Source organism: Leishmania donovani, chromosome 27 (assembly GCF_000227135.1).
Source record: "Leishmania donovani BPK282A1 complete genome, chromosome 27".
In the NCBI taxonomy this organism is placed as follows: Eukaryota; Euglenozoa; class Kinetoplastea; order Trypanosomatida; family Trypanosomatidae; genus Leishmania; species Leishmania donovani.
Window position 1 is genome coordinate 352,990 of NC_018254.1, and position 20,564 is coordinate 373,553.

General features: G+C 58.8%; 5 protein-coding genes across 5 annotated transcripts; all 5 read right to left on the reverse strand.

Annotated features, from left to right (window-relative positions):
- Nucleotides 1–2,880: 2,880 nt before the first annotated feature.
- LDBPK_270840 (ATP-binding cassette protein subfamily A, member 9, putative) lies at nt 2,881–8,520 on the reverse strand (the record flags this gene model as incomplete). The annotated part of the gene is made up of 1 exon (XM_003861892.1): nt 2,881–8,520. The coding sequence occupies one exon, from the start codon at nt 8,518–8,520 to the stop codon at nt 2,881–2,883; it is 5,640 nt and encodes a 1,879-aa protein (XP_003861940.1).
- A 3,033-nt stretch (nt 8,521–11,553) lies between these two features.
- On the reverse strand, nt 11,554–12,396 carry LDBPK_270850 (hypothetical protein, conserved; the record flags this gene model as incomplete). The annotated part of the gene is made up of 1 exon (XM_003861893.1): nt 11,554–12,396. One exon carries the CDS (start codon nt 12,394–12,396, stop codon nt 11,554–11,556), a length of 843 nt encoding a protein of 280 aa, XP_003861941.1.
- Nucleotides 12,397–13,185: 789 nt separating this feature from the next.
- On the reverse strand, nt 13,186–14,325 carry LDBPK_270860 (hypothetical protein, conserved; the record flags this gene model as incomplete). The annotated part of the gene is made up of 1 exon (XM_003861894.1): nt 13,186–14,325. The coding sequence occupies one exon, from the start codon at nt 14,323–14,325 to the stop codon at nt 13,186–13,188; it is 1,140 nt and encodes a 379-aa protein (XP_003861942.1).
- Nucleotides 14,326–15,700: 1,375 nt separating this feature from the next.
- LDBPK_270870 (hypothetical protein, conserved) lies at nt 15,701–18,505 on the reverse strand (the record flags this gene model as incomplete). Its single annotated transcript, XM_003861895.1, has 1 exon — nt 15,701–18,505. One exon carries the CDS (start codon nt 18,503–18,505, stop codon nt 15,701–15,703), a length of 2,805 nt encoding a protein of 934 aa, XP_003861943.1.
- Nucleotides 18,506–19,452: 947 nt separating this feature from the next.
- Nucleotides 19,453–20,073, reverse strand: LDBPK_270880 (hypothetical protein, conserved; the record flags this gene model as incomplete). Its single annotated transcript, XM_003861896.1, has 1 exon — nt 19,453–20,073. The coding sequence occupies one exon, from the start codon at nt 20,071–20,073 to the stop codon at nt 19,453–19,455; it is 621 nt and encodes a 206-aa protein (XP_003861944.1).
- Nucleotides 20,074–20,564: the final 491 nt, after the last annotated feature.

Consider the following 20,564-nt stretch of genomic DNA (forward strand, 5'->3'; position numbering starts at 1 on the left):
GACGACCAGGCCTTAGCCGTGGCGCAACAGTCGCAGGCGAGCTGTGGCTGTGTGCGTGTAGGCTTGCTGACTTGTCCGTGGAAGTGGAATGGACATGTCGAGGGAAAAGTATATACCAAAGAGGGAATTGCGGCGGGAAACGTGTCTTTTGGGATTGGAGATGGTAGACTGGCCAGTGTGGGTGATTGTGGCGTGGCGAGAAAGGAGAGCGATGACGTCGGGTCTCAGATCGGAAGAGATGGAAAGCAAGGCAACATGAGAGCGATGGAGAGGAGACACATCGGCGGCTGGAGCCCGCGTGCAGTTTCAGGTTTTCAGGAATCGCTCGAAAAGGTTGGCGCATCCTTCGCAGCCCCCGCCCCCCCCCCAACCCTAGACGTTAGCAAATGCTGAAACGCACATGGGCATGCGCGCGCCTACGCAAAGCGTTACACGCGCGTAACCCCCCCCCCTCTGCCCTATCGACCTGGAGTTACGGGACCGATGGAGGGAGGATACTGAGCACAGCCCTTCTCACGCCAGTGCCCGCTTTCGAAAAGATACACACGCACAGCCGCCAATGGAGGCGACAGCAAAAAGCACGTGTGCATCATGAGCCGTCCTGGGGCACCTGTGAATGGGGATGGGAGGGGCGATGATTGCCATGTGGCTTCCCTTTTACGGCCCGCATGTGTTCTCGCTGTTGCTTGTGCGTTTTCCTGTATCTTCCACTACGCTGTGAGATATCAGGTGCCATGTCAAGAGACGGATACAGAAAGAAAAGCAAAAAGGTCGGATGTATGTGTGTGTGTGTGTGCACCCCTGCGAAGGCGTACAACAAACAAAAAGATTTCACCATGCTAAAAAAAAAAAACGCATACACACATAAAGGAGGAGGAGAAGGGGGGAGCCACCACCACACAAAGAGAGAGAGAGAGGGGGGTGGGAGAAGGAAGAAAGCGAGCGCGGTAATGGGAGGAAGCTAGAAGGCAAGAACCAACACGGCAGACATGCTTGCAAGATAGCAAAGGAAGGTGGACACTACAAGGAAGCGGTGCATTAGAGAGGAAAGGAAATACATAAAAGGAGTGTGTTTGAGTGGGACAAGAAACAAAGAGGTGAGGGGAGGAGGGAGGGGAGGGACCCATCATTTCGCGTGGAAGACAAGAAACCCAAAGGAAAAAGAAGGTGGAGAGGCAACACACAAAGAGACGCCTTTGCACATGGACGCGCAGAGGCATCCACAGCACTGCCAGCGGATATGTCGCACGCACTTCCGAGCAAGTATATATGTTCGGAGAACCACGAAAAAGGGGGCATAAAGATATGTTCAGTAGAAGCAAGCGAGCAAAAACACAAAACGAGGAGGACGTGTGGGTGAAGAGGAGGGAGATGGCAGAGACGGAGGGCACAGGTGGTGGTGGGGGGGGGGGGGGGGTTGACGTAAAAGAGGCGCCAAACACGAACACAAAAAAAAAAAACAAGACAAAAACAATACACCTGCCCTGGTTCGAGTGGCATCAAGTGTGAGCCCTGTGTAGAGCGGCGGGAAGGGGAGAGGGACGCCGTGGCGGTTGGTGCTCCACACTTCCTCTTTCCCTTCTGCCTCTTCTACAGTGCACGGTGAAGAGCGTTGTGAAGTCGGTGCGAAGAAGACATGGCGCCTGCAGCCAAAGCGGCAAACGCTCACCTTTTCAAATGGGGTGCGGGCAGAGACAAGAGCCACATCGTGATATGGAGCACACACACACACGCACACGCAGAGGCAGCGCCATCCTCACACCGCCACGGCTCCACCATTTCGTGGATACAGAGGTGGCCACTGAAGAAAGCAAGCTAATGCGGTGCATCACCTGTGCCGATACGTGTGCCGCCTGCATTAGAAGGCAGAGAAAGCACAAAATCACTCGTGCCGGCTGAGCCTTCCCACAAAGCCAACATCATACCAAGCCAAGAGAGAGGAAAGATAGGAGGAAAGGCTTTGCATGCCTGCGAGGGTTTTTGTGGATGTGCAGATCGAGGAGGTCATCGCAGCTCGGCGAACGAGAGAACCAAGAAGCGACACATGGAGCGCAGCGTGAGAGGCGACGGGCGGCAGCGGTGGAGAGCTGAGCAGCAAAAAAAAAGCCGTAGGCGAGTCGCAGAAGGCGGACCTGAAGACGCGAATCAAGAAAAAGAGAGGGGGAAAGGGGCGCAGGCACAAACACAACGGCCGCGAGGACGGCCATCGCAGAAAAGAGGTAAGAAGCATAGCAACAAGGCAAAAAGGAGCAGATAATAGGAAAACACCGGTGGTACCATCGTCTGGCGCTAGACGGATGAGGGGCTGGAAAAGTGAGGAGACAACATACAAACCAAAACGATAGAGGAGTGCAGCCCGAGGAGAGGGGCAGAGAAGAGCGCAGCGGTGAGCGAGAGAACGACACTATAAGACAACACAGATGACTCATAATGCGGACAGCCAAACGAAGGAACCGCTGCAGCACAGCGCAACTCATGATCGGCATAGTGAACACGGCAAATCGGAAGAGAGCCAGAAAACAAACGGAGCTCTCAAAATTAAAAAAGCATCAATAACCCGAACGAGGCCGCGATCTCGTGTCGGCCCCATGCCAGTGAATCTGCATGTAGCCATGCTTTCTGTGTGTGCGTGCGTGTCTGCCTACCTCTCTGCCTGCGCTGGCGTCAGGGTTATACGTCATGAATGATTTTTTTTTTAGGAAGAGCCCCACGGCCCCTGTTGCGCTCGTGCAACCCACTGTCAAGTAGGTCGGACGCTTGCGGCAGCACCCAAAGCAGATAGAAAAAACACTAGCCGACAACATCCTCGTAAAGACCCAGGACGCGTAGTTCCGCTTCATACGCAGCGCTCCCCCATCTACATCACTCACCCTACACATGCTAGCAGCACCGGCAGCACGACTTCTTGCTCTCCATGCGCTGCCGGTGCTCCTCCTCGTGCTCAAGCTCCGCCTTCTCGCTGATGCGCATGAACACCTGCTCAATCGACGTCTGCGACACGCTGTAGTCGCGGATCTGCAGCTTCTCCTTCTGCTGCTCCAGCGCAGTGAACACGCTCGACAGGCGTACAGTGTTCGGCAGCTGGTACGTGAAGCGCCCCGCGCGCACCTCCGTCAGCTTGCTCGACGGGAACTCCTCCTCGAAGAACAGCTCCACGCCAGCCATCACCTCCGGTGACTCGTCCGCCACGCGCACCGCCACCTCGAACCCCGTCCCGTACTTCTGCTTCAGGTGCGTCTTGTCGCCAATGCACCGCAGCGTCCCGTCCACCATGATCGCAACGCGGTGCGCAAGTGCCTCCACCTCCTCCAGGTGGTGCGTCGTCAGCACAACGGAGCAGTTGTCCGCCACCGTCTCGATCGCGTTCCACAGCCCGCGCCGCGCAACGGGGTCCATGCCGGCCGACGGCTCGTCGAAGAACACAACGCGTGGCCCGCCAATCAGCGACACAGCAACAGACAGCTTGCGCCGGTTGCCGCCGCTCAGCTCGTGCGACTTCGTGCGCCGGTACTCCGTCAGCCCGCACAGCTTCATCAGCCCACGTACAACGCGGTCGCACGCGCGCGACGAGATCCCGCGCACGCCGGCGTACAGGTACAGGTGCTCCTCCACCGTCAGCAGGTCCAGGCACGCGTCGAACTGCGGGCAGTACCCGATGCACCGCAGCGCCTCGCTGCTCTCCGTTACAATGTCGTTCCCGCACACGTAGGCTCGCCCGCTCGTCGGGTAGAACTCCTGGCATAGGATCGAGATCGTCGTCGTCTTGCCCGCGCCGTTCGTCCCCAGGAACCCAAACACCTCCCCGGGCCTCACACCCAGCGCGATGTTCCGCACAGCAACCTTCCCGTTCGGGTACTCCTTCCGAAGGTTCAGCACGCGCACAAGGTCGCCCTCGCGCTCGCCGCCCTCCAGCACAGCGCGCCGCTCCGCCGCGACGTCCTCGTCCTCGTCCTCGATCACCTCCGCAGCACCGTCCGGGTTGTGGAACAGTCGCTGGCTGCGCTGCCGCCGCCCGGGGTGGTCGATGAACAGCGTGATGAACAGGAACACCGGGATCTCGATCGCCATATACACGCACACCCACCCCACAACGTCCATGTCCCATGTGCTGGTGTCGATGCCGAACGCGCGGGTCACCTTGAGCGACGCGAGGTTATTGATTGCCTCGCCCACGCAGTAGCTCGGCACAATGCGGAAGATCCAGCGGAGCACTTCGGCCAAATTCCTCGTCGACTCTTTCAACGACAGTGCCGACACCGCCAGTACCAGCAGGAAGCCCACAATGAAGTTGACAAGCATGACAACATTCTGCGCGGTGGAATGATTGTCGAAGGCGAAGCTGAGCGCGTATGCCATGAGAATGCCCGACACGCCGTAAAGCAGAAACACCACAAACGTCGCGCCGATGTTGTTCACGGCTACGTACTCGTCACGGCCGAAAGCGAGGAAGACAACGATGACGAGGCACATCGTGACGATGTACGAGCACAGGTCAAACAAGAAGTTGGATAGCCAGTAGATGTAGAAGCTCAGGCCAGAAATGTTCTGCAGGTGCCGCGCCTTGCACTCGCGCTCCCTCACAATCCAGCCCACAAAGGTCGAAGGAATGAAGGTGAACGGGATCATGATGATCACGGCAATCATCATCGCGTACAGAGATGACTCCACCGCCCGCTGCTGCGATGTTTTGGGGAGTGATGCCACAGCGGTGGTAACACTCACGTTATCTCGGCCAGTTGCCACACGAAGATGGGCAGCGAAGACATTCGCTGTCTCGATGGCGACCTCATGCAAAGCCGACGTGTTGTAGAAGACGCTGTGGTACAGCTCCCCGCTGCCCGCAGCCGCGCACGAGACGCCGCCGTAGCGCTCCTTCGCGTGCGTCTGGTACGTCCTGTTCAGCTTCGTCGAGAACGCAGAGGCGTCCGGCACGTCCGTCCAGATATCCATGTGCGCCTTCGTCGAGAACGGCGTCGTCACGTCCAGCACGCCCTCGCAGTTTGCAAGCGGGATGTCCACCGCCGTCCCGTACACGTCGCTGCTCAGCACGATCGTCGGCGTGCTGAACAGCCTCACCAGCGTCAGCAGCATCGCAAGCAGCACGCACGCGACGGGGCATACGATCTGGAAGAACTGCGTGCGCCGGTCGCGCAGCGCGTTCCACAGCCGCTTCACCATCATCGCGCGGAACTGCAGCCGCCGCCGCGCCCACCGCCCCTTCTCCATCTCCACGTTCCACACAGCATCCGTCGCCTCCGCCTTCTCCTTCGCCGCAAGCGCATCCGCGTCGCGCTCCGCGTCCGGGCCCTCCGCGATCTTGATGAATACCTCCTCCAGCGTCGTCGCCGACAGCGAGTACGCGTTGATCCCAAGGCCGGGGATGCCCTCCTCCACAGCGCAAAGCAGGTCGGGGAACATAGGCTTCGACGCCATCGGCAGCCGGTACGCGACTTCGCCCGCGCCGCTGCCAATAGCCTCCGCCGCAGGCACGAGCGCCTGCACCATCTGCTCGATCGGTCCGCGCCGCGCGTGCGACACGACAGACATCGTCAGCACGAACCCAACGCCAAGCTTCGACTTCAGGAACATGTTCGACCCCGCGCACTGCAGTCGCCCCTTGCTCATGATCGCAACCGTGTCGCCGAGCAGGTCCGCCTCGTCCATGAAGTGCGTCGTCAGCAGAATCGTGTGCCACTTCGCCATCTCCTTCAGCAGCGACCACGTGTGCCGCCGCGCGCCAACGTCCATCCCGGCCGTCGGCTCGTCCAGGATCACGAGCCGGCTGCCGCCAACAAACGCAACGGCAACCGACAGCTTCCGCTTCTGCCCGCCAGACAGCGCCTTCGACATGTAGTGCTCCTTGTCCTCCAGGTCCACCGCGGCAAGCAGCCGCCGGATCGCATCCTCCTTCTCAGACCCCCTCAGCCCCTTGATGGCAGCGTAGTAGTCCAGGTGCTCCCGCACCGTCAGCTGTGGCCACAGGATGTTGTGCTGCGGACACAGCCCGATCTCCTGCCGCACAGCGCTCAGCTCGTGCCGCACGGAGTGCCCGTACACGTAGCAGTCGCCGCCGTCAGCTTCCAGCATCCCGGTCATCAGGTTCATCGTCGTCGACTTGCCCGCGCCGTTGTGGCCCAGCAGCACAGAGATCTCGCCCTCGTTCAGCGACCAGCACAGGTCGTCCACCGCAGCAAACGCCTTGCCGCCGCGCCTGAACGTCTTGCGCAGCCCGCGGATCCGCACCGCCGCAGCCTCCTCCACCGCAGGGTCCACCGCCTCGAACACGCCGTCTTCCGCGCGCCCGTCCCCCGGGACGTCGCCGTCGTTGTCGGCGTCGCCCGCGCGGCGTCGGCAGAAGCACCACCGCACGGGGTCGATGACGAAGAACAGCGGGTTCTTCGTCGTCCCCCACTCCTTCGGGACCACGCGGTCGAAGTACATCATCAGCAGCAGGTACACAAAGATGTCCACAAAGAGGAGCACAAACACAACGATCAGTTTCGGCTCGTCGCGGAAGTATGCCAGCGCACCGACTCCGGCGCCGCCATTCACCTCGTGCTCAAAGAGCAGAGCGAAGCCGACAGCAAAAGCGCTCGGGCCCAGGATCATGATGCCCATCTTGGCGCCCCCGCTGGCTCTTTCCATCGCAAAGAGCGGTATCGCCATCGCGAAGTAGATGAGAGGCGCGATGATGGCCGCCAGCCGGGCCTTGCTGAACACAGCCGCAATCGCGCCGGACAGTGCGATGGTGGACCAAGAGAAGAGCAAGAACATGAAGAAGACGTACCCGGGGCTGCTTTCGGGCAAGTATGTCAAGCGCAGGAGGACCGTGATGATAATGGACACCACAGTGTACCACACGCCGTACACCACGAGCCACGCAAGGTACATGGTCCACTCAGAGAGACCCATGATGAGCATGGCCTCCCGAATGCGCAGCTCCTTCTCCACCACAATCCGCTTCGTCAGCTGCGAAACAGGATACAGGAACCCAAGCACCAAAATCAGCGGCGCCAGGGAGGCACCAGTCAACAAAAAGGAGCTGGTATTGTATGCCTTCGTGGGCATGGCGGTGTAGGTCAGCGGCTTCGTCGCCGGCTTGCCGAGCACACTCGTGGTGTAGTGATTGTACACGAGCGTCTGCAGCGTTGTGTAGCCCGAGAAGATGTACGGCGAGTTGGTCGACATGTCCAGCCCGCCAAGGTACCCGCTGAGAATGCTGTCCGACGTCGCTGGCAAGGCCGATGAGTTGACCATGATCTTCACGTTGAACGTGTCGGCCGTGTAGCTGTCCAGCTCCACAACGCCCCACGTCGGCGGGTCGTCGTGCGTCAACGACAGTATGTGTGACGTAGCGTCCGCTGCCGTCGCAAATGTGCCGCCGTACGCGTTGTCGAACAGCTTGGACTGGGTCCGCATGTACGACACCAGCGACTCCACCTCCGGCGTTCGCGGCGCAAAGTACAGCAGGCCGCCGTAGGAGAACGGCGTTGATGCTCGAATCGACTGATCCATCGCCACCCACTGGCACGCGATGAGTGTGTCCAGGGGCAGCATTGGCGATGTCGTGAGTGGCAGAGCGCCGAGGAGCTGTGCTACCACGTTTTTGAGAGGCGGGTCGTAGCAGAAGCCAGTCGGGATGCCGCGGCCGTGGGGACAATAATACTTTTGTCCCTCCAGACACGGCGTTAAGCCGGCGATGCCGCTCGCCAAGGACGCGTTGTAGCACAGGGAGCTGCTGATGTTGGCGGCCACTTGAAGCACTGCCAAAGGCCCCAGACTGTTGTAATAGTCGAAATCGTCGGCAGACGTTTTGCCGTAGAGAGCCCATAGCAAGATGGAGCCACCGAGGAAGAAAATGGGAATCAAGAACTCGCACAGCGTCGAGCACCAATCTCGCTTCATCAGGATCAACACGCGCAGGATGGTGTGCCCGAGTTGCTGGCAGGATCCACTACGGCGGCTGTAGGCGGACAAGCTCTCATCAGAATACACGTTGTAGATAGAAGACTGTCGGCGAGGGTATAAGCTGTAGTCATACGAGCCGTAATCGCTGGCGCCGTGGCTGTGTGTGCCTGTGGAGGCTCTCGCATACGAGACTTGGGATCTCTCCTCTCTCGTAGACTCAGTGGACGACCTGCGGTTTCTGCGTGGCTGCTGCCGCTGCTTGAGCGAGATGCGAGAACTGCGGCTCTCTGTGTCAAGCATTATGAGCTCCATATCATTGCTGTCAGCATCATCTTTTGCTTCACTGGGAGCCCCTGCAGTTAACGTGCGTTGTGGTTGGATGTGAGGGCACTGAGCTGCTGCGAGGTACGCCGGCACTGCATATGCAGGTGCAGGCGCTGTGGACAGGTCTTCGTCGTGCAAGACAAAAGTTGAGACATCGTGAAACATGTCATCCAAATCGACCAGCGGCGATGCCGGCCGTTGCACCGGCGATGGCAGAAAGGCAGGCAAGTACGCGTTGTACGCATTGGCGTGCGACGATGGAGCCAGTGGGTTTGTAGGTGCACGCATCGTGCTCTCTATGGACGGCGGAGAGTCGAGGCGAAAGAACAGGAAACGCCCAGCTCAGTCGATAGGGAAGCTAGGGAAATGTAGCACACAAACTTCTGCAGTCGGAGAGGGGAGGGTGCAAAGAGCGAAGAGGGGGAAGTAGCTCCGGGTAAGTGTAAGGGCGCGACGTCGACGCAACGCTCGCCGCGCAACGGTGACAGGCAAAGCAAAAAAAAAAAGAAAAGAAAAAAGGGTAGCACCGTCGTCCAAGTCCGCACAAGTAAAGCAAGCAGGAGCGGGTGAAAGAGAAGAGGGCGAGTGCCGAGACTTGTGGGCCTGCGCCTGAACGCACGCACACGTAAAGCGCAGCTGCAAAGGCGGAAAGCGGCGCGTGTGAGTGGGCAAAAGAAAAAGAGCGCGACACAAGTCCGAAAAAAAAATGTTCCACAGTGCTAGCGTGTTTTGTAGCAGCAGTGACGTTGCTATCCCTTACCCCAAACCACGTGCACGAGGAAGCGAATCGGCTTGACACGCTGCCCTCCACGTATTGTCACGTCGTCGACTGCACACACGCAAGCAAAGAGTCGCCGCCCGGAGCAAGGCCAGCGAACACAAGAGCACACAGGAGAAAACAAAGAGTGAGAGAGGGCACACGCACCTACGCCCACAAGCGAATCACCGACTGAAGAAATATTGCAGAAAAAAGAGGAGGAGAATGTGGTGAGTGGGGTGGTGGCAACAAAACCAAGAAACGTAGAAGAAGCGTCAACAATCACAAACAAGGAAAGGGAAGCGCGAAGGCATAAGAAGCGGTGGCGGGTTTGACGCGCGCGCACGCTGTGAGGCAATACAGAAATCAAGTGAGCTACAAGGGGAAGCAAGATAACGTATATAAATATATATAGAGAGAGAGAGAGGGGGGGCGGTGATAACCGGTTAAAAATATGGCGCTCAGGAGAGACAACGAGCAAACCACGACCAACAACAACAACAACGACTATGGCGAAAAGTCAAAGAGGATGGCACCACCCCACCACACGCACACGCACACGCACACGCACACGCACACGCACACGCGCACACAGTCGTAGGCGAGATCGCGGAGATGAGGGGAGAGAGGCGGGGGCAAAGAGGGCGCAGAGCAGAGCGCTGTACACATAGAGACTTACGTTGAATACATAAATGCAGATAACACATGCACACACTGAGACGCTTCAATGTGGGAGAGGAGGTGGGGAAGGAGGAGAACGAGCACCGTTGCAGGATGAGGAGCGTGGGCGGATAATGAGAATACACACACGCACAGACGCAGACAGAAACGAAACGTCGGAGAGAGCAAGAACCACGCGAGCTCCACCCCACTTGGAGGAAGACGAGCACAAAAAAAATTATATATATATATATAGAACGGAAGAGACGTGGAGACGCTCGAGGCAGAGAGATGGGCAGTGGAGGGTGTTGTCACGGATGAGCAGCGCCGATTTGTTCGTCTTCTTCGCTGCTTCTTTTTTCCTTACTTTCAGGGCCGCGGAAGCACAAAAGGATCTTCACGCGTGCAACGTTACGTGCCCCGTCACTGTCCTCGCTGTCTGTCCGCGCTTGCGTGTTTGGTGAAAGACGGGTGGAGGGGGCGGGGTACCTTTGCGTCCTATAACGTGCCGGCGGTGAGGAAGTCGGAGTCGATGTTACCGTGTGCGAGACTAGTGGTGCGCGGCCAATTGTATGCACCTCTCGTTGACAACGTGTGTGTTTGGGTGGGGAGGGGGGGGGGCTGTTTCGGTTAGGCAAGGAAGTTCGTCGAATTCGTTGCGGCAGCGGAGTCTGTAGGGGTGATGGACGCACGGAAAAGACATACAAACGGACACGTCAGTGAAGCGACAATTTTGTTGTGAGGAGAGGTGCGCCAAGGATAACTTGTGTGATTCGTGATCCGCTACACGCCTGCCTTTTTTCTTTGTATGTAACGTGGAGAACCGCAGTGCGTTTAGCGCATGTTGTGTGCAGGTGAGGGCGTGCACAGTGTTCAACAAGTTAGAACGAGTGCAGGAGAGAGAAGCAGCACGAGTAGTGGCAACAAAAAGAGGGCAGACACATGCGACAAACACGACACGGTGCGCTGACCGGAGGGGGTGCAATGAAGAAGCCCTTTCCATTTTGGGACATCCCCAGCATCTGTGTTCCTTTCGACCTCAACAAGACGCAGCGCATCAGCTGTTGAAATAGAGCTCAGGTATATCTTTTTTTTCTTTTCTGGATACGCACACATCCCCCGGATGACGGAGATGATAGAACCCCTCAGTGCGTCATGTCGCAGGGCCCAGCACGCACCCCACTCTGTGTGTGTGTGTGTGTGTGTGTGTGTGGCTGTGGGGAAGCGAGCCAGCCCCCCAACCCCTATACCCCTGCCAAGTGCCCCAGCCACCTCGGGTGGTGGCGGGGCCCAGCACCGACGACGTAGGGGAGGTCAGAGCGATGTATCGCTGCTGATGTCGCTGGTGAGGTTGTGGAGGGCGTGGCGCCGGAGCGGCCAGCGTGGCTCGAACACATCTCCCCCCTCTCCCTCCCCCTCCGGGGCCCTCACTCTGCCCAGCGGTGCAGGGAGCCTGCACCACTCTCAAGGAGGGTGCGGCTGTGTAGCGCTTGGGACGGAGGCCGTACCCAGATGGCTGTGTTGGCGCAGTGCTGTACCGCTTATGCCTACCGCTGCCTCGCGCCAGGCCATGTGGGCCGGTGTGACGGGGCCGGCTGGAGGGGAGTGGAGTGGCGTGCAGCTCGCGTTGCATGGACAGAGCAAGGGGCACACGCGGAAACGAGACTTCTACACGCACAAAAAGGGGCATCGTCGCCCTGGCACCCGTGAGCGTCGGAAGTGTCTGCAACACTCTCGGCATGGCGCTAGTTGTTTTTGTTTTCTTTCTTTCGCTGGGCTTGCCTCGGTGTTGTGTCGGCACGGAGACCAGCTGGGCGGCATCTCGACGGATCAGCATCCATCTCCACGTTGCCCTTTCACTCTTCACCGGTACCAAAGCAGCTCTGCGAGGCCTGCATGTCGTTTTAGCGCATACGATGCATGACGAGGACGGCTGAGGGTACATCGATGCGATCGTAGGCCCAGCCCTTCTGCTGCTCCGCCCGCTGGCGGCGCTCCTCGTCGGCGGTGACGCCGGCAAGCGTATGCGTCAGCAAACTCGCGATCGGCAGCGCAGGCGTCCCCGTTGCCTGAGATGCAGACGCAGGAAACGACTCAGCGGTGGCACGCGCCGGCTCGGGAGACTTTGCCGCGTCGCTCATAATTGGGGAGGAGTTCAAAGGAGGTGCTGCTGGTGGCACAGTGATACCTGCCGTCTTGGCACTGACGTGCACAACGGCACGATTTGTGACGGATACGCCTTCGCCAGCCACCTCAGTCCACTGCCCCTCGAAAAGCATTTCATGTGGGGTGCCGCCGTTCAGCAAGAGTCGCGGCGCATCCGTCTCTAGCGTCCCTGATATAAAGACCGCGGCTTCCGGGGCGAAGGCGGCGTCGGCAGTATCGTGCGGCGAGGTGGCCGGAGGCGCGCCACTACGGAAAGTGGTGTCTGATAACGCGCTTACAAGACTTGCCGAAGCCTTGGCAGCATCGCCGGATGTGGCGGGCTGCGGGTCTCGAGTACGCTCGCACACGCGTACGTGTCGGAAGAAGTCAAAGCAGGGAAAGCGCACAAGCACCGTATGTGTCTCTTCCACCTCGCAGATTTCCTCAATGACGGACGCGTGAAGCGGCAGTCCGACATCGACACCCTTGACCAGCCGGCGCGGTTTGTGCACTGTACTCGTCGCAGCGCTGCCGGGGTCACTGGGCCCTACGCGGCTACCTCCTACCTCTGCCTCCGTGTCCTCTTCTCGCCCACGCTTCATCGAATGTAAGGAGCTCCGCAGAAGAAAAGCTGGGAGAATAGGAAGCGCGTGGGCGTGCCTGTGACCCTACAGGTGTGTGTGGGGAGGGAAGAAGTGGCGTGTGCCACGCAACACGTGCGCACTGTCCGTGGGAAGGCGAGAAAGAAGCGACGCTAAAACAAAGAGGAAGTCGTCGCCGCCTGTCCTCCCCCCCCCCCGGCCGTATCTTGTAGAGAAGCTGTTGTCGCGCACGGGCCGATCAAGCCTTCGTGGAGGTACAACACTGGAAGTAAGGCGGTGGCTCTTCGTCTCCCAAGTGAGCAAAGAAGGCGGTAGGTAGACAGAGTGTCAGCGAGTTATCGATGCATGCTGTGCAGCGGTCCGCAAACGCATTCTCGCCACTCATAGGCGCGTGACGAAATAAGAGTCTGCCGTGCATCCTCTGCGTCCATCTGCACCTGTGGGTGAACTTCACGTTTGGGCATTGTTCATTTCCTTTCGCAGTTTGTTTGATCGTCGATCACAAGCCTGAGTCCCTGCATCACTCTCCGCAGACAGTAACCCTAGTCTTCACGCATACATCGAATGGGTTATGCGCGCCGTGTACGATGAGCGCGCGTTGCTCAGCTCTCCCCCTCTTGATCGCTGTCCACTCCTGCTGACTGAGCTGGCGGAGTTGTCTTCTCTTTCCCTTATACGTGCTCGCGATGCGTTTGCTTACGTGAGGAAGAGGTGTGCAGAGGTGGCACACACGCGCACAAACACACACACAAGACTTCCCTCATCTTGAGCATCACGGAGTCCCAGAGGTCACAGGTGGAAAAGACGTTTGCAGTTCTCATACACGGCAGCAACCAGAGTCGCCTCATCCATCCTTGACAACGGATCCTCCGGTGAAGTGGCTGACGCCTTCGCGCAGCCGAGATACTCCTCCATGACCTGAACGAGATGGCAAGGCTCGTTGCGCCGCTCCAGGCAGGCGCCCATCTCAAACGGCTTCTTGCGCTTGATCGTCTTGAAGACGGTGCGCACAAACTGCGCGCCGTAGTCCTTCGACCGCACGTCGCACCACGGGGCGTCCGTCTCGAACATTAGCCGACTCAGCGGAATCAGAGCTACCTGCGCGGCCAGGGATGCCTCTCGGAAGGCGCTGCAGTTCAGGCTCAAGTACAGCCCCATCGACAGCAGTGCCTCCTGCTCCTCCAGTGTGCCGTTAAAGCTGTGCACGACGCCGCGCAACTGCGCATGGGGCAGCGGTGCGGAGGCGTCTGCATTATCAGCCACTGCCTCAGTTGCGGCTGCATCAGAGGCGATGCGCGCCCATGTGTCTTGCAGGTGGGACACAAACTTCATGCCGCACGCGCGTGAGTGGAAGAGGAAGGGCAGCTGCAGCGGCGCAAAAGCAGCGAGCTGGCGTGCAAAGTACTTCTCCTGTACCTCACGCGGGCAGCAGGCGACCTCGGCATAGTCGATGCCGATCTCGCCCATCGCCACAACCACGTCGCGATTTCTAGTCGCGAGGTCCACCAAGTAATCTAAGCGCTCCTGTGCCCACGCTTCCTCCTGCTCCGCCGTCATCGCGGCCGCTGGCCTCTCGTGGTGTGGCATCACCACCGACGCGGCGCTTTCGGCGACCCGTTGCACTTCGTCGCGGTCCAGAGGACGGAGAAACTCGCCACAGTGCGCCGGGTGCACCCCAACGGTGCACAGCAGCCGCCGATCGGAGTATCGCCGACAGAGCGCGATGGCCTTGACGCTCTGGGCAAGGCTGGTGCCGGTGATTATGATCTGCTGCACATTGCGCTCCTGCGCGCGGACCAAAACGTAGTCGAAGTCGTCGTCGTGAAGGCGGTTGCCCTTCCAGTCCACCCCGCGAAAAACACAGTCGGTCAGGTTCGCGGCCACATCCACAAGGTACGGCGGAGTGCGTACTGGAACCGCCGCAGGCATGACATCACTGGAGAGGGTCGGGATACGGGTGCGTATGCGTGTGCTTCTACGTGTGGAAGCCCGTACAGTGAACCGATAATCGAGCGCCTCTGGTGTGCAGGCGCCTCTACGTGGCGTGCGAACGCCTTTGACTCGAAGCGGCGCTGGGCAAGGGGAAAGGGATTCAAGGGTGTGCACAGTGCACGCCACGTGTGCGGCAAGCAGCGAAAACACTAAAGAAAAGGCATAGAATGACGGACAATGAAAGGGCAGGGTGCAGGAAAAGAGCTGGTCGCCCTCGGCGAGATGATGGACAAAGACGGAGGAAAGGCGCACAAGGAGGGCGTCACATATAAGGCCCAACGGCACTCGTCAGTCTCAATAGACGCACATGCGCACGGATAGAGCAACAGCCGCGTTTGACCCCACGGACGAGTCTGCAGGGCCGCACAGCCGGCATGAAAGGCATCTGTGCACTCTTGCGATTGCCAGAGGTGGTACACACGCAGCACATGCTGGCTTCTCGCTCAAGGTGTGTGTGCGTGTGTGCGCCGCCTGTGCCCATGGGCGCTAGCACCTTCCCCCTCCCTAGCCCATCCTGCGTCCGTGTGATACGGTCCACACACTCCACTAGACAGTGAAGGAGCAGTGAAAAGGGTAGCTTCACGACATCTTGGCATCAGCGGCCTCGTGTGTGGCCTGCTGGCAGTGTGTGCGTGTGTGCATCGTTTCAGCGTCTTTCTGCGTGTGTGTGTGTGTGTGTGTGTGTTCGTTCACGTAGCCGAAAGCGGCTCACAACGAAGACGTGAGAAACAACATATAAAGAAACGCAAGTGCATGGCAAGGGCTCAACAGAGGCGCAGCCCAACCAACGCCAAGCAGCGCAGTTGCACAAGAACCCCAGGCACGGGAGAAGCAGCGCGAACCTCTCGCCACGGCAGTGGGAAGGGGGGGGGAGCAGCCAGAGCAGCTTTGGGGCGGCCAACAAGTTCAGCGGTACAGGTACACGGAGCACACGTCTGCGTGTGCAAGAGACAAAGGCGAAAGGGCGCAAGACAAAATGCGAGGCGGTGGGCGACAGCATCGAGAGAGCGGCAACGCAGCAGCCGCAGCGTAGGGGGTAGACGATCTATACCAGGGACAGCGAAGATCAGCACGAAAGCACATGAGAAGAGCGCGGGAGGTGAGGCGGGGGAAGCAGACAGCATGACACCAACATGCGCGCGCATGTGCACACATGCAAACATCCATACTTTGACGATGCAACGAGCGGACAAGGAGCGACGCACAGCGGTCAGCTGCAGTAGCGCGGTTGGCGAGCTGCTAAAGGAGCGCTGCGGATGCGCTTGCCGTCCTCCTCCAGCCGCCACTGCCTGTGCCGCCGACTGCATTTCACTCACTTCAAAATATCAGCCAGAGAGGCTACCTCCACGGCGCCGGCGTTGGCTTTGGGACTTGCCGTCGGCGTAAGTATCTTCGTCGCAGCAGCATCGGCGTCCCGGCGAGCCTTGCGGGCAGCTCGCTTCGCGTTTTTCTCTTCCATCACCTTCTGCTGCCTCTCCGCGGCACGCTTCTTTTTGATGCTGCGGCCGAAGAAACCAGATGGCTTCTCGAGCTCCGCGAGGGAGCGGTCAACACTGCCGAGGAACGACGGTGGCGGACTCCAGCCCACGGTGGGTTTATCCTTGCTGTCGCGCTTCTGGTAGGCGGTTCGCTCTGCCCAGACGGCCATGAGCCGCTCACGGGTCTCGCGGTCGACTTCCTGACTGCGTGCCTCAAAGCAGAAGCGGATGACAAAGGTCGGGCAGTCACCAAAGTCATCAAGGAGCTTGTCCTGCAGGAGGTAGCCAAAGTCGACCGGTTTTTTTACGGAGAGCAGCTGCTTCAGCACCTCTAACGCACGCTGCGCGAGGTCCAGCAGCCGGCCTTGCCGGTCCGATAGATGCTCACGCCACATGCTAAGGGAGATGTCAATATCGCGCTGCACGCAGTCCACGAAGGTGAGCCAACTGTCCACGGTGTTCTTCTTTGGGTTTCGAATCACGTCGGCTAGGAACTCGACGAGAGTGTTTATGTACTTTACGATGTTGCGAATAAGCATCTGCCGCGTGAGCTTTCGAGAGCGCTGGTCCTGCAGCATCGTCGCAAACTCTTCTTCAATGTATTCCGCCTCTGTGTTGACGATGAGCTGCACCGGGTTCGTTGCATCGGTGTACCACTCCTCTGTTCGAAATACCTTCTCCCACTCATCCTCCACAATCCGCTCCACCTGCGCAGCAATCTCATCCAGGTAGTAGAACGCGTCTTCCAGCAGCACATCCTGCAGCTTTCGGAAAGGCGTAGAGAATATGTCGCCCCCAACGCCGCCGGCCTCCGCAGACGTGTCGTCGCCCTGGTCATCGCCGGCGCCGGGGCTGTCGTAGTCCCAGCATGGCGCGAACTTGAGCTCGATCGTGTCGAGATTGCTTTCGATGGTAGTGCAGTCGTTGCAAAAGGCGTACAGGAAAAGCATGCGTCGCTGCTGCCACTCCTCGGCGGGCTGCGGGTTCGGGAGCGAGTTGTTCTCGTCCTCCCAGTAGTCGAAGTCGCTGCGCTGCTTGCACTCGTCGAGGTAGGAGTAGATCGCGTCGGCGCACGCCTTGCCGATTTGTCGCATGACAGTCACATCAATAGCGGTGTTCATCCCAGCCAGAGACTGCTGCAAGACGCTGAACACGTCCACCGGCCCGGTCGTGATAGGAAGGCCAGAGGAAAGGATGGTGGGGCCCTTCAGATCGTTGCACACCGTTATGGCACACGCGCGGCAGAGCCGCGTCAAGTGCGCCGACAAACCGCCAACCGCCGCGGTCATGAAGGACGCCGACAGTTCATCGATCGCGGAGAAGTCGACGTGCTGGGCGTAGCTGTTTGTCACCATCATCTCCTCATACCACTGAATGAAAAGCGACGCCTCGATGAGGCCGTTGGCCTCGAGCTCGGCGCCCGGGTCAGAGTAGCTTCGCATCACATTCATCACCTCCGCATGAACGGCTTTCACGACGAGGCTGAATAACGGGAGCTTAGTGGAGAGCGGGAACAACGTGAGCTCGAAAGCACCGAGCAGCGGCTCCACCTTCTTCATCTGCTCCAGATAGACAGATATCTGACCAAATGAGTCCACCACATCCTGCATGATCTGCTCCTCCCACAGTTGCTCAATGCCCTTCGCCACGGCGGAGTAGACGGCTTCCTCGTTGATCTGCGACTCCGTCTCTACGCCGTCGCTACCGAAATTCAAGACGGGGCTCTCAATCTCGTCACCGCAGATGGCGATGCACTGGCGCAGGCACTCAAACGGCTCTGGTGCTTCTTCGTGGCCCTTGTTCTCGCCGACGCCAGCGAAGCCCGTGCCACAGTGCGAGGCATCGTCAGACGGGCCATCCTCAAGTGCCCTCTGAATCGCAATCACCATCGCGTCCTCACGCAGGAACTTGTACACCTGATTCACAAACATGGACAGAATGACGTCCAGCTTTTCAAAGTACGGCTCAAACACCGCCTGGAAGCTCCGGTAGCGCGCGCCAGCCTTTGTGATGACTGTGCGGCGGATCAGCTGCAAATTTCGCAGGCGATCGTACATAAATCGAAACGACTGCTGCTCCACCAGCATGTACAGATTCCCGTAACGCACTTCCTTGAGCGCCTCCGACCACTTGATCACGGAGCTGACGTTGTCACGCAGGCAGTGCAGCTGCCGCAAATGCTTGTAGCTGAGCGTGTCAGCACCAAGGCCTTGAATAAGGTCACCCTGCTTGAGAAAGAGTTCTCGCAACTCCTGGACCTTACCGTAGTTGCTCTTCACGATCTGCAGCGCGCGCTGTGCCTCCACGATTTGAGAAGAGGCGATAGAGTTCATAGCGCGTCTGAGCTCACGCGACTCGTTCTGGCACGACCTCAGCAAGCGCGGCACCGTCACCTCAAGATCTGTGTTGAGCAGCAGCTCAGTGTTGATGCTATTGAGTACCTCCTGCTTTAGGATCGCCTTCTCCTCCTCGCTGATGTACGGTAGCAGCTCCTCGGCTGTGTAGAACTGCTCCTTGGTGAAGGCGGCTGATGCCTTCGATGTTGAGCTACCGGTCGCACCACCACCGGTCAATCCGTTTCGAGGGCCACTGACCACGTCAGTGGCGCGCTGCTGGCCCTTGGTGATCGACCGCGACATCGGGCCGCAGCGCCAGTGATTTTGATGATCCTCTAGCAGGCAACAGAAGGAAAGAAGGGATGACGGGAGTGAGGCAATGCACTCTCCCACCTGATGAGAGACGACATGGAAGCAGTAACCAAAACAGAAGACGAGTCCCCCACCACCACTACCACCACTCTCCAAAAGAAGAAAACTGAAAATTCAAAACGGCGGCGGCGGCGTCAGCTTCTCCGGCTGCAGTCTCTTTTCCTTTTGTGTGTATGTGTGTGTGTGTGTGTGCGTATCCTTCTGTTTGTTGTTTGTTTGGTTTCACGTGGTGCGAGAGAGAACACAGAATGGCCACGAGAGGAAGCAGCGGTGGGCGAGGTGGAGGAGGGGGGGCATGAAAATATGCGTGCACCCCTCGTCGGGCACGTATGCTCCCTCCCCCCTCAAGTAGCTGCCAGACCGAGAGAGATTCGTCATCATGCCGCTAGCAGCGCAAGGAGGCTTGCTGAAAGGGCCACTGGCTGGCACACAGTAAGAAAGCGGTGGTGTGTCGAAGCAGCAACGCTGATGAATCAACGAGATCCGTGCAGGGTGACCAAGTCGTGCATGCCCCCCCCCGTTCTCTTGTTTTGTTTTATACGCGTACCCTGCGATGCTTGGCGGCGAACGCACGATAAAGGAGGAGAATCTGTGAGATACGTGCGTTTTGCTGCATGGAAAAGCCGTCGCTGACGTGAGCGATGTCTTCGTGTCTAGACAGTGCAAGATGTACTCCATGCGACAACGGACTAACGAGACAACTAAAAGGGAAGCGCACGAAGCGTCTGCTCTTGTACATGCCTGTGAAGGAGGCACCGAGATGGCAGTGACCACGGCAGGCACAACTGTCGTCCGAGTCAAACGAATAGCAGCGTTATCCTACCCCTCCCCTTCCGTTGTTTTGCTGCGTTGTTATCGTCGGCTCCGTTACAGTCCCTCTACTTCCCGAGGGCCTCCTTGCGCTTCATATAAGCCTCGATGAGTGCGTCGGCGCGGTCGTCGAGGGTCTGCTCTGTGTGGTGAGCGCGTGCCTCGACCGCCTCTGGCAGCGTCGGCACCAGCTCGTACTTCACCTGCGTTAGCCGCTCCGCCTCACGCAGGTAGTCTGGCACAATGTGGTCCGTCTGCTCGTCCATCCGCTTGGCCTCTTCGATCTCATGATTCAGCTGCGCCACGACGCCGCCAAGCAGCATGCTCGAGTGGGCGGCGAGGCACGCCCTGCCGCCAAAGTAGCCGCCGAAGACAGCGATCCAGCCGCTGTATGACCTGAAAAAGGCCCAGCGGTTGCCCAGCGCCAAACAGGCCGCCATGGTCGCCACCATGTTGCCGCCAAAGTACCCGTAGAACCAGTAGTTGCTGTTCACAACAGCGCTGTACTTGTCCATGGACTTGGTCATACGTGCCCGACTGTCCTCCAGAAACACCTTCGCCGTGACAAGCGCCTGCTCGTACTTCTCCGCCTGTGTAAGCGCCTTGTTTCTCGTCTTGTCGTTGGCCGTCATGCCGCCGGGGCCTCGGCCGAGGGAAAACAGCGAGCCCTGCTTCCCTTGCGAGAACATTGGTGGTAACACAGGTGGAGGAGAGAGGGCGACAGACACAAGGCCCACAGACCTTTCCACACAACGAGAACAGAGGTGAACCGCAAGCGAGAGCGCTTGCGCGCACGGGCGGGGTTTCTTGTTCGCTTGTTTTGTAAGCGGAGGAAGGGGGTGGGTGGAAGACTAGGCGAATGTCACGCTGTGGGACAATGGGCACGAGTGAAGAAACAAATGTGAGGAGAAACGGGGGGAGGGGCCTTGCCTTAGAGTTTTATAAGAGTCTTTTCAAGTCAAGAAGATCAAAACGTCAGAAGAAGCAGGAGCGGAAGGGCGGGAACGGGCCCGCTAGTGCGAGTGTGCCTATGTGTGGCTCTATGTGAGTTTGCGTATGTGCCCTCATAGGAGGAGCACACGAAGGCAGAGAGAGCCAGGGGTAGTATCACCTTGAATGAGAAGAGAGCGCGGAATCCATATACCTGTCAGTCAACCATCTACTGCAGTCTTCCTACCCC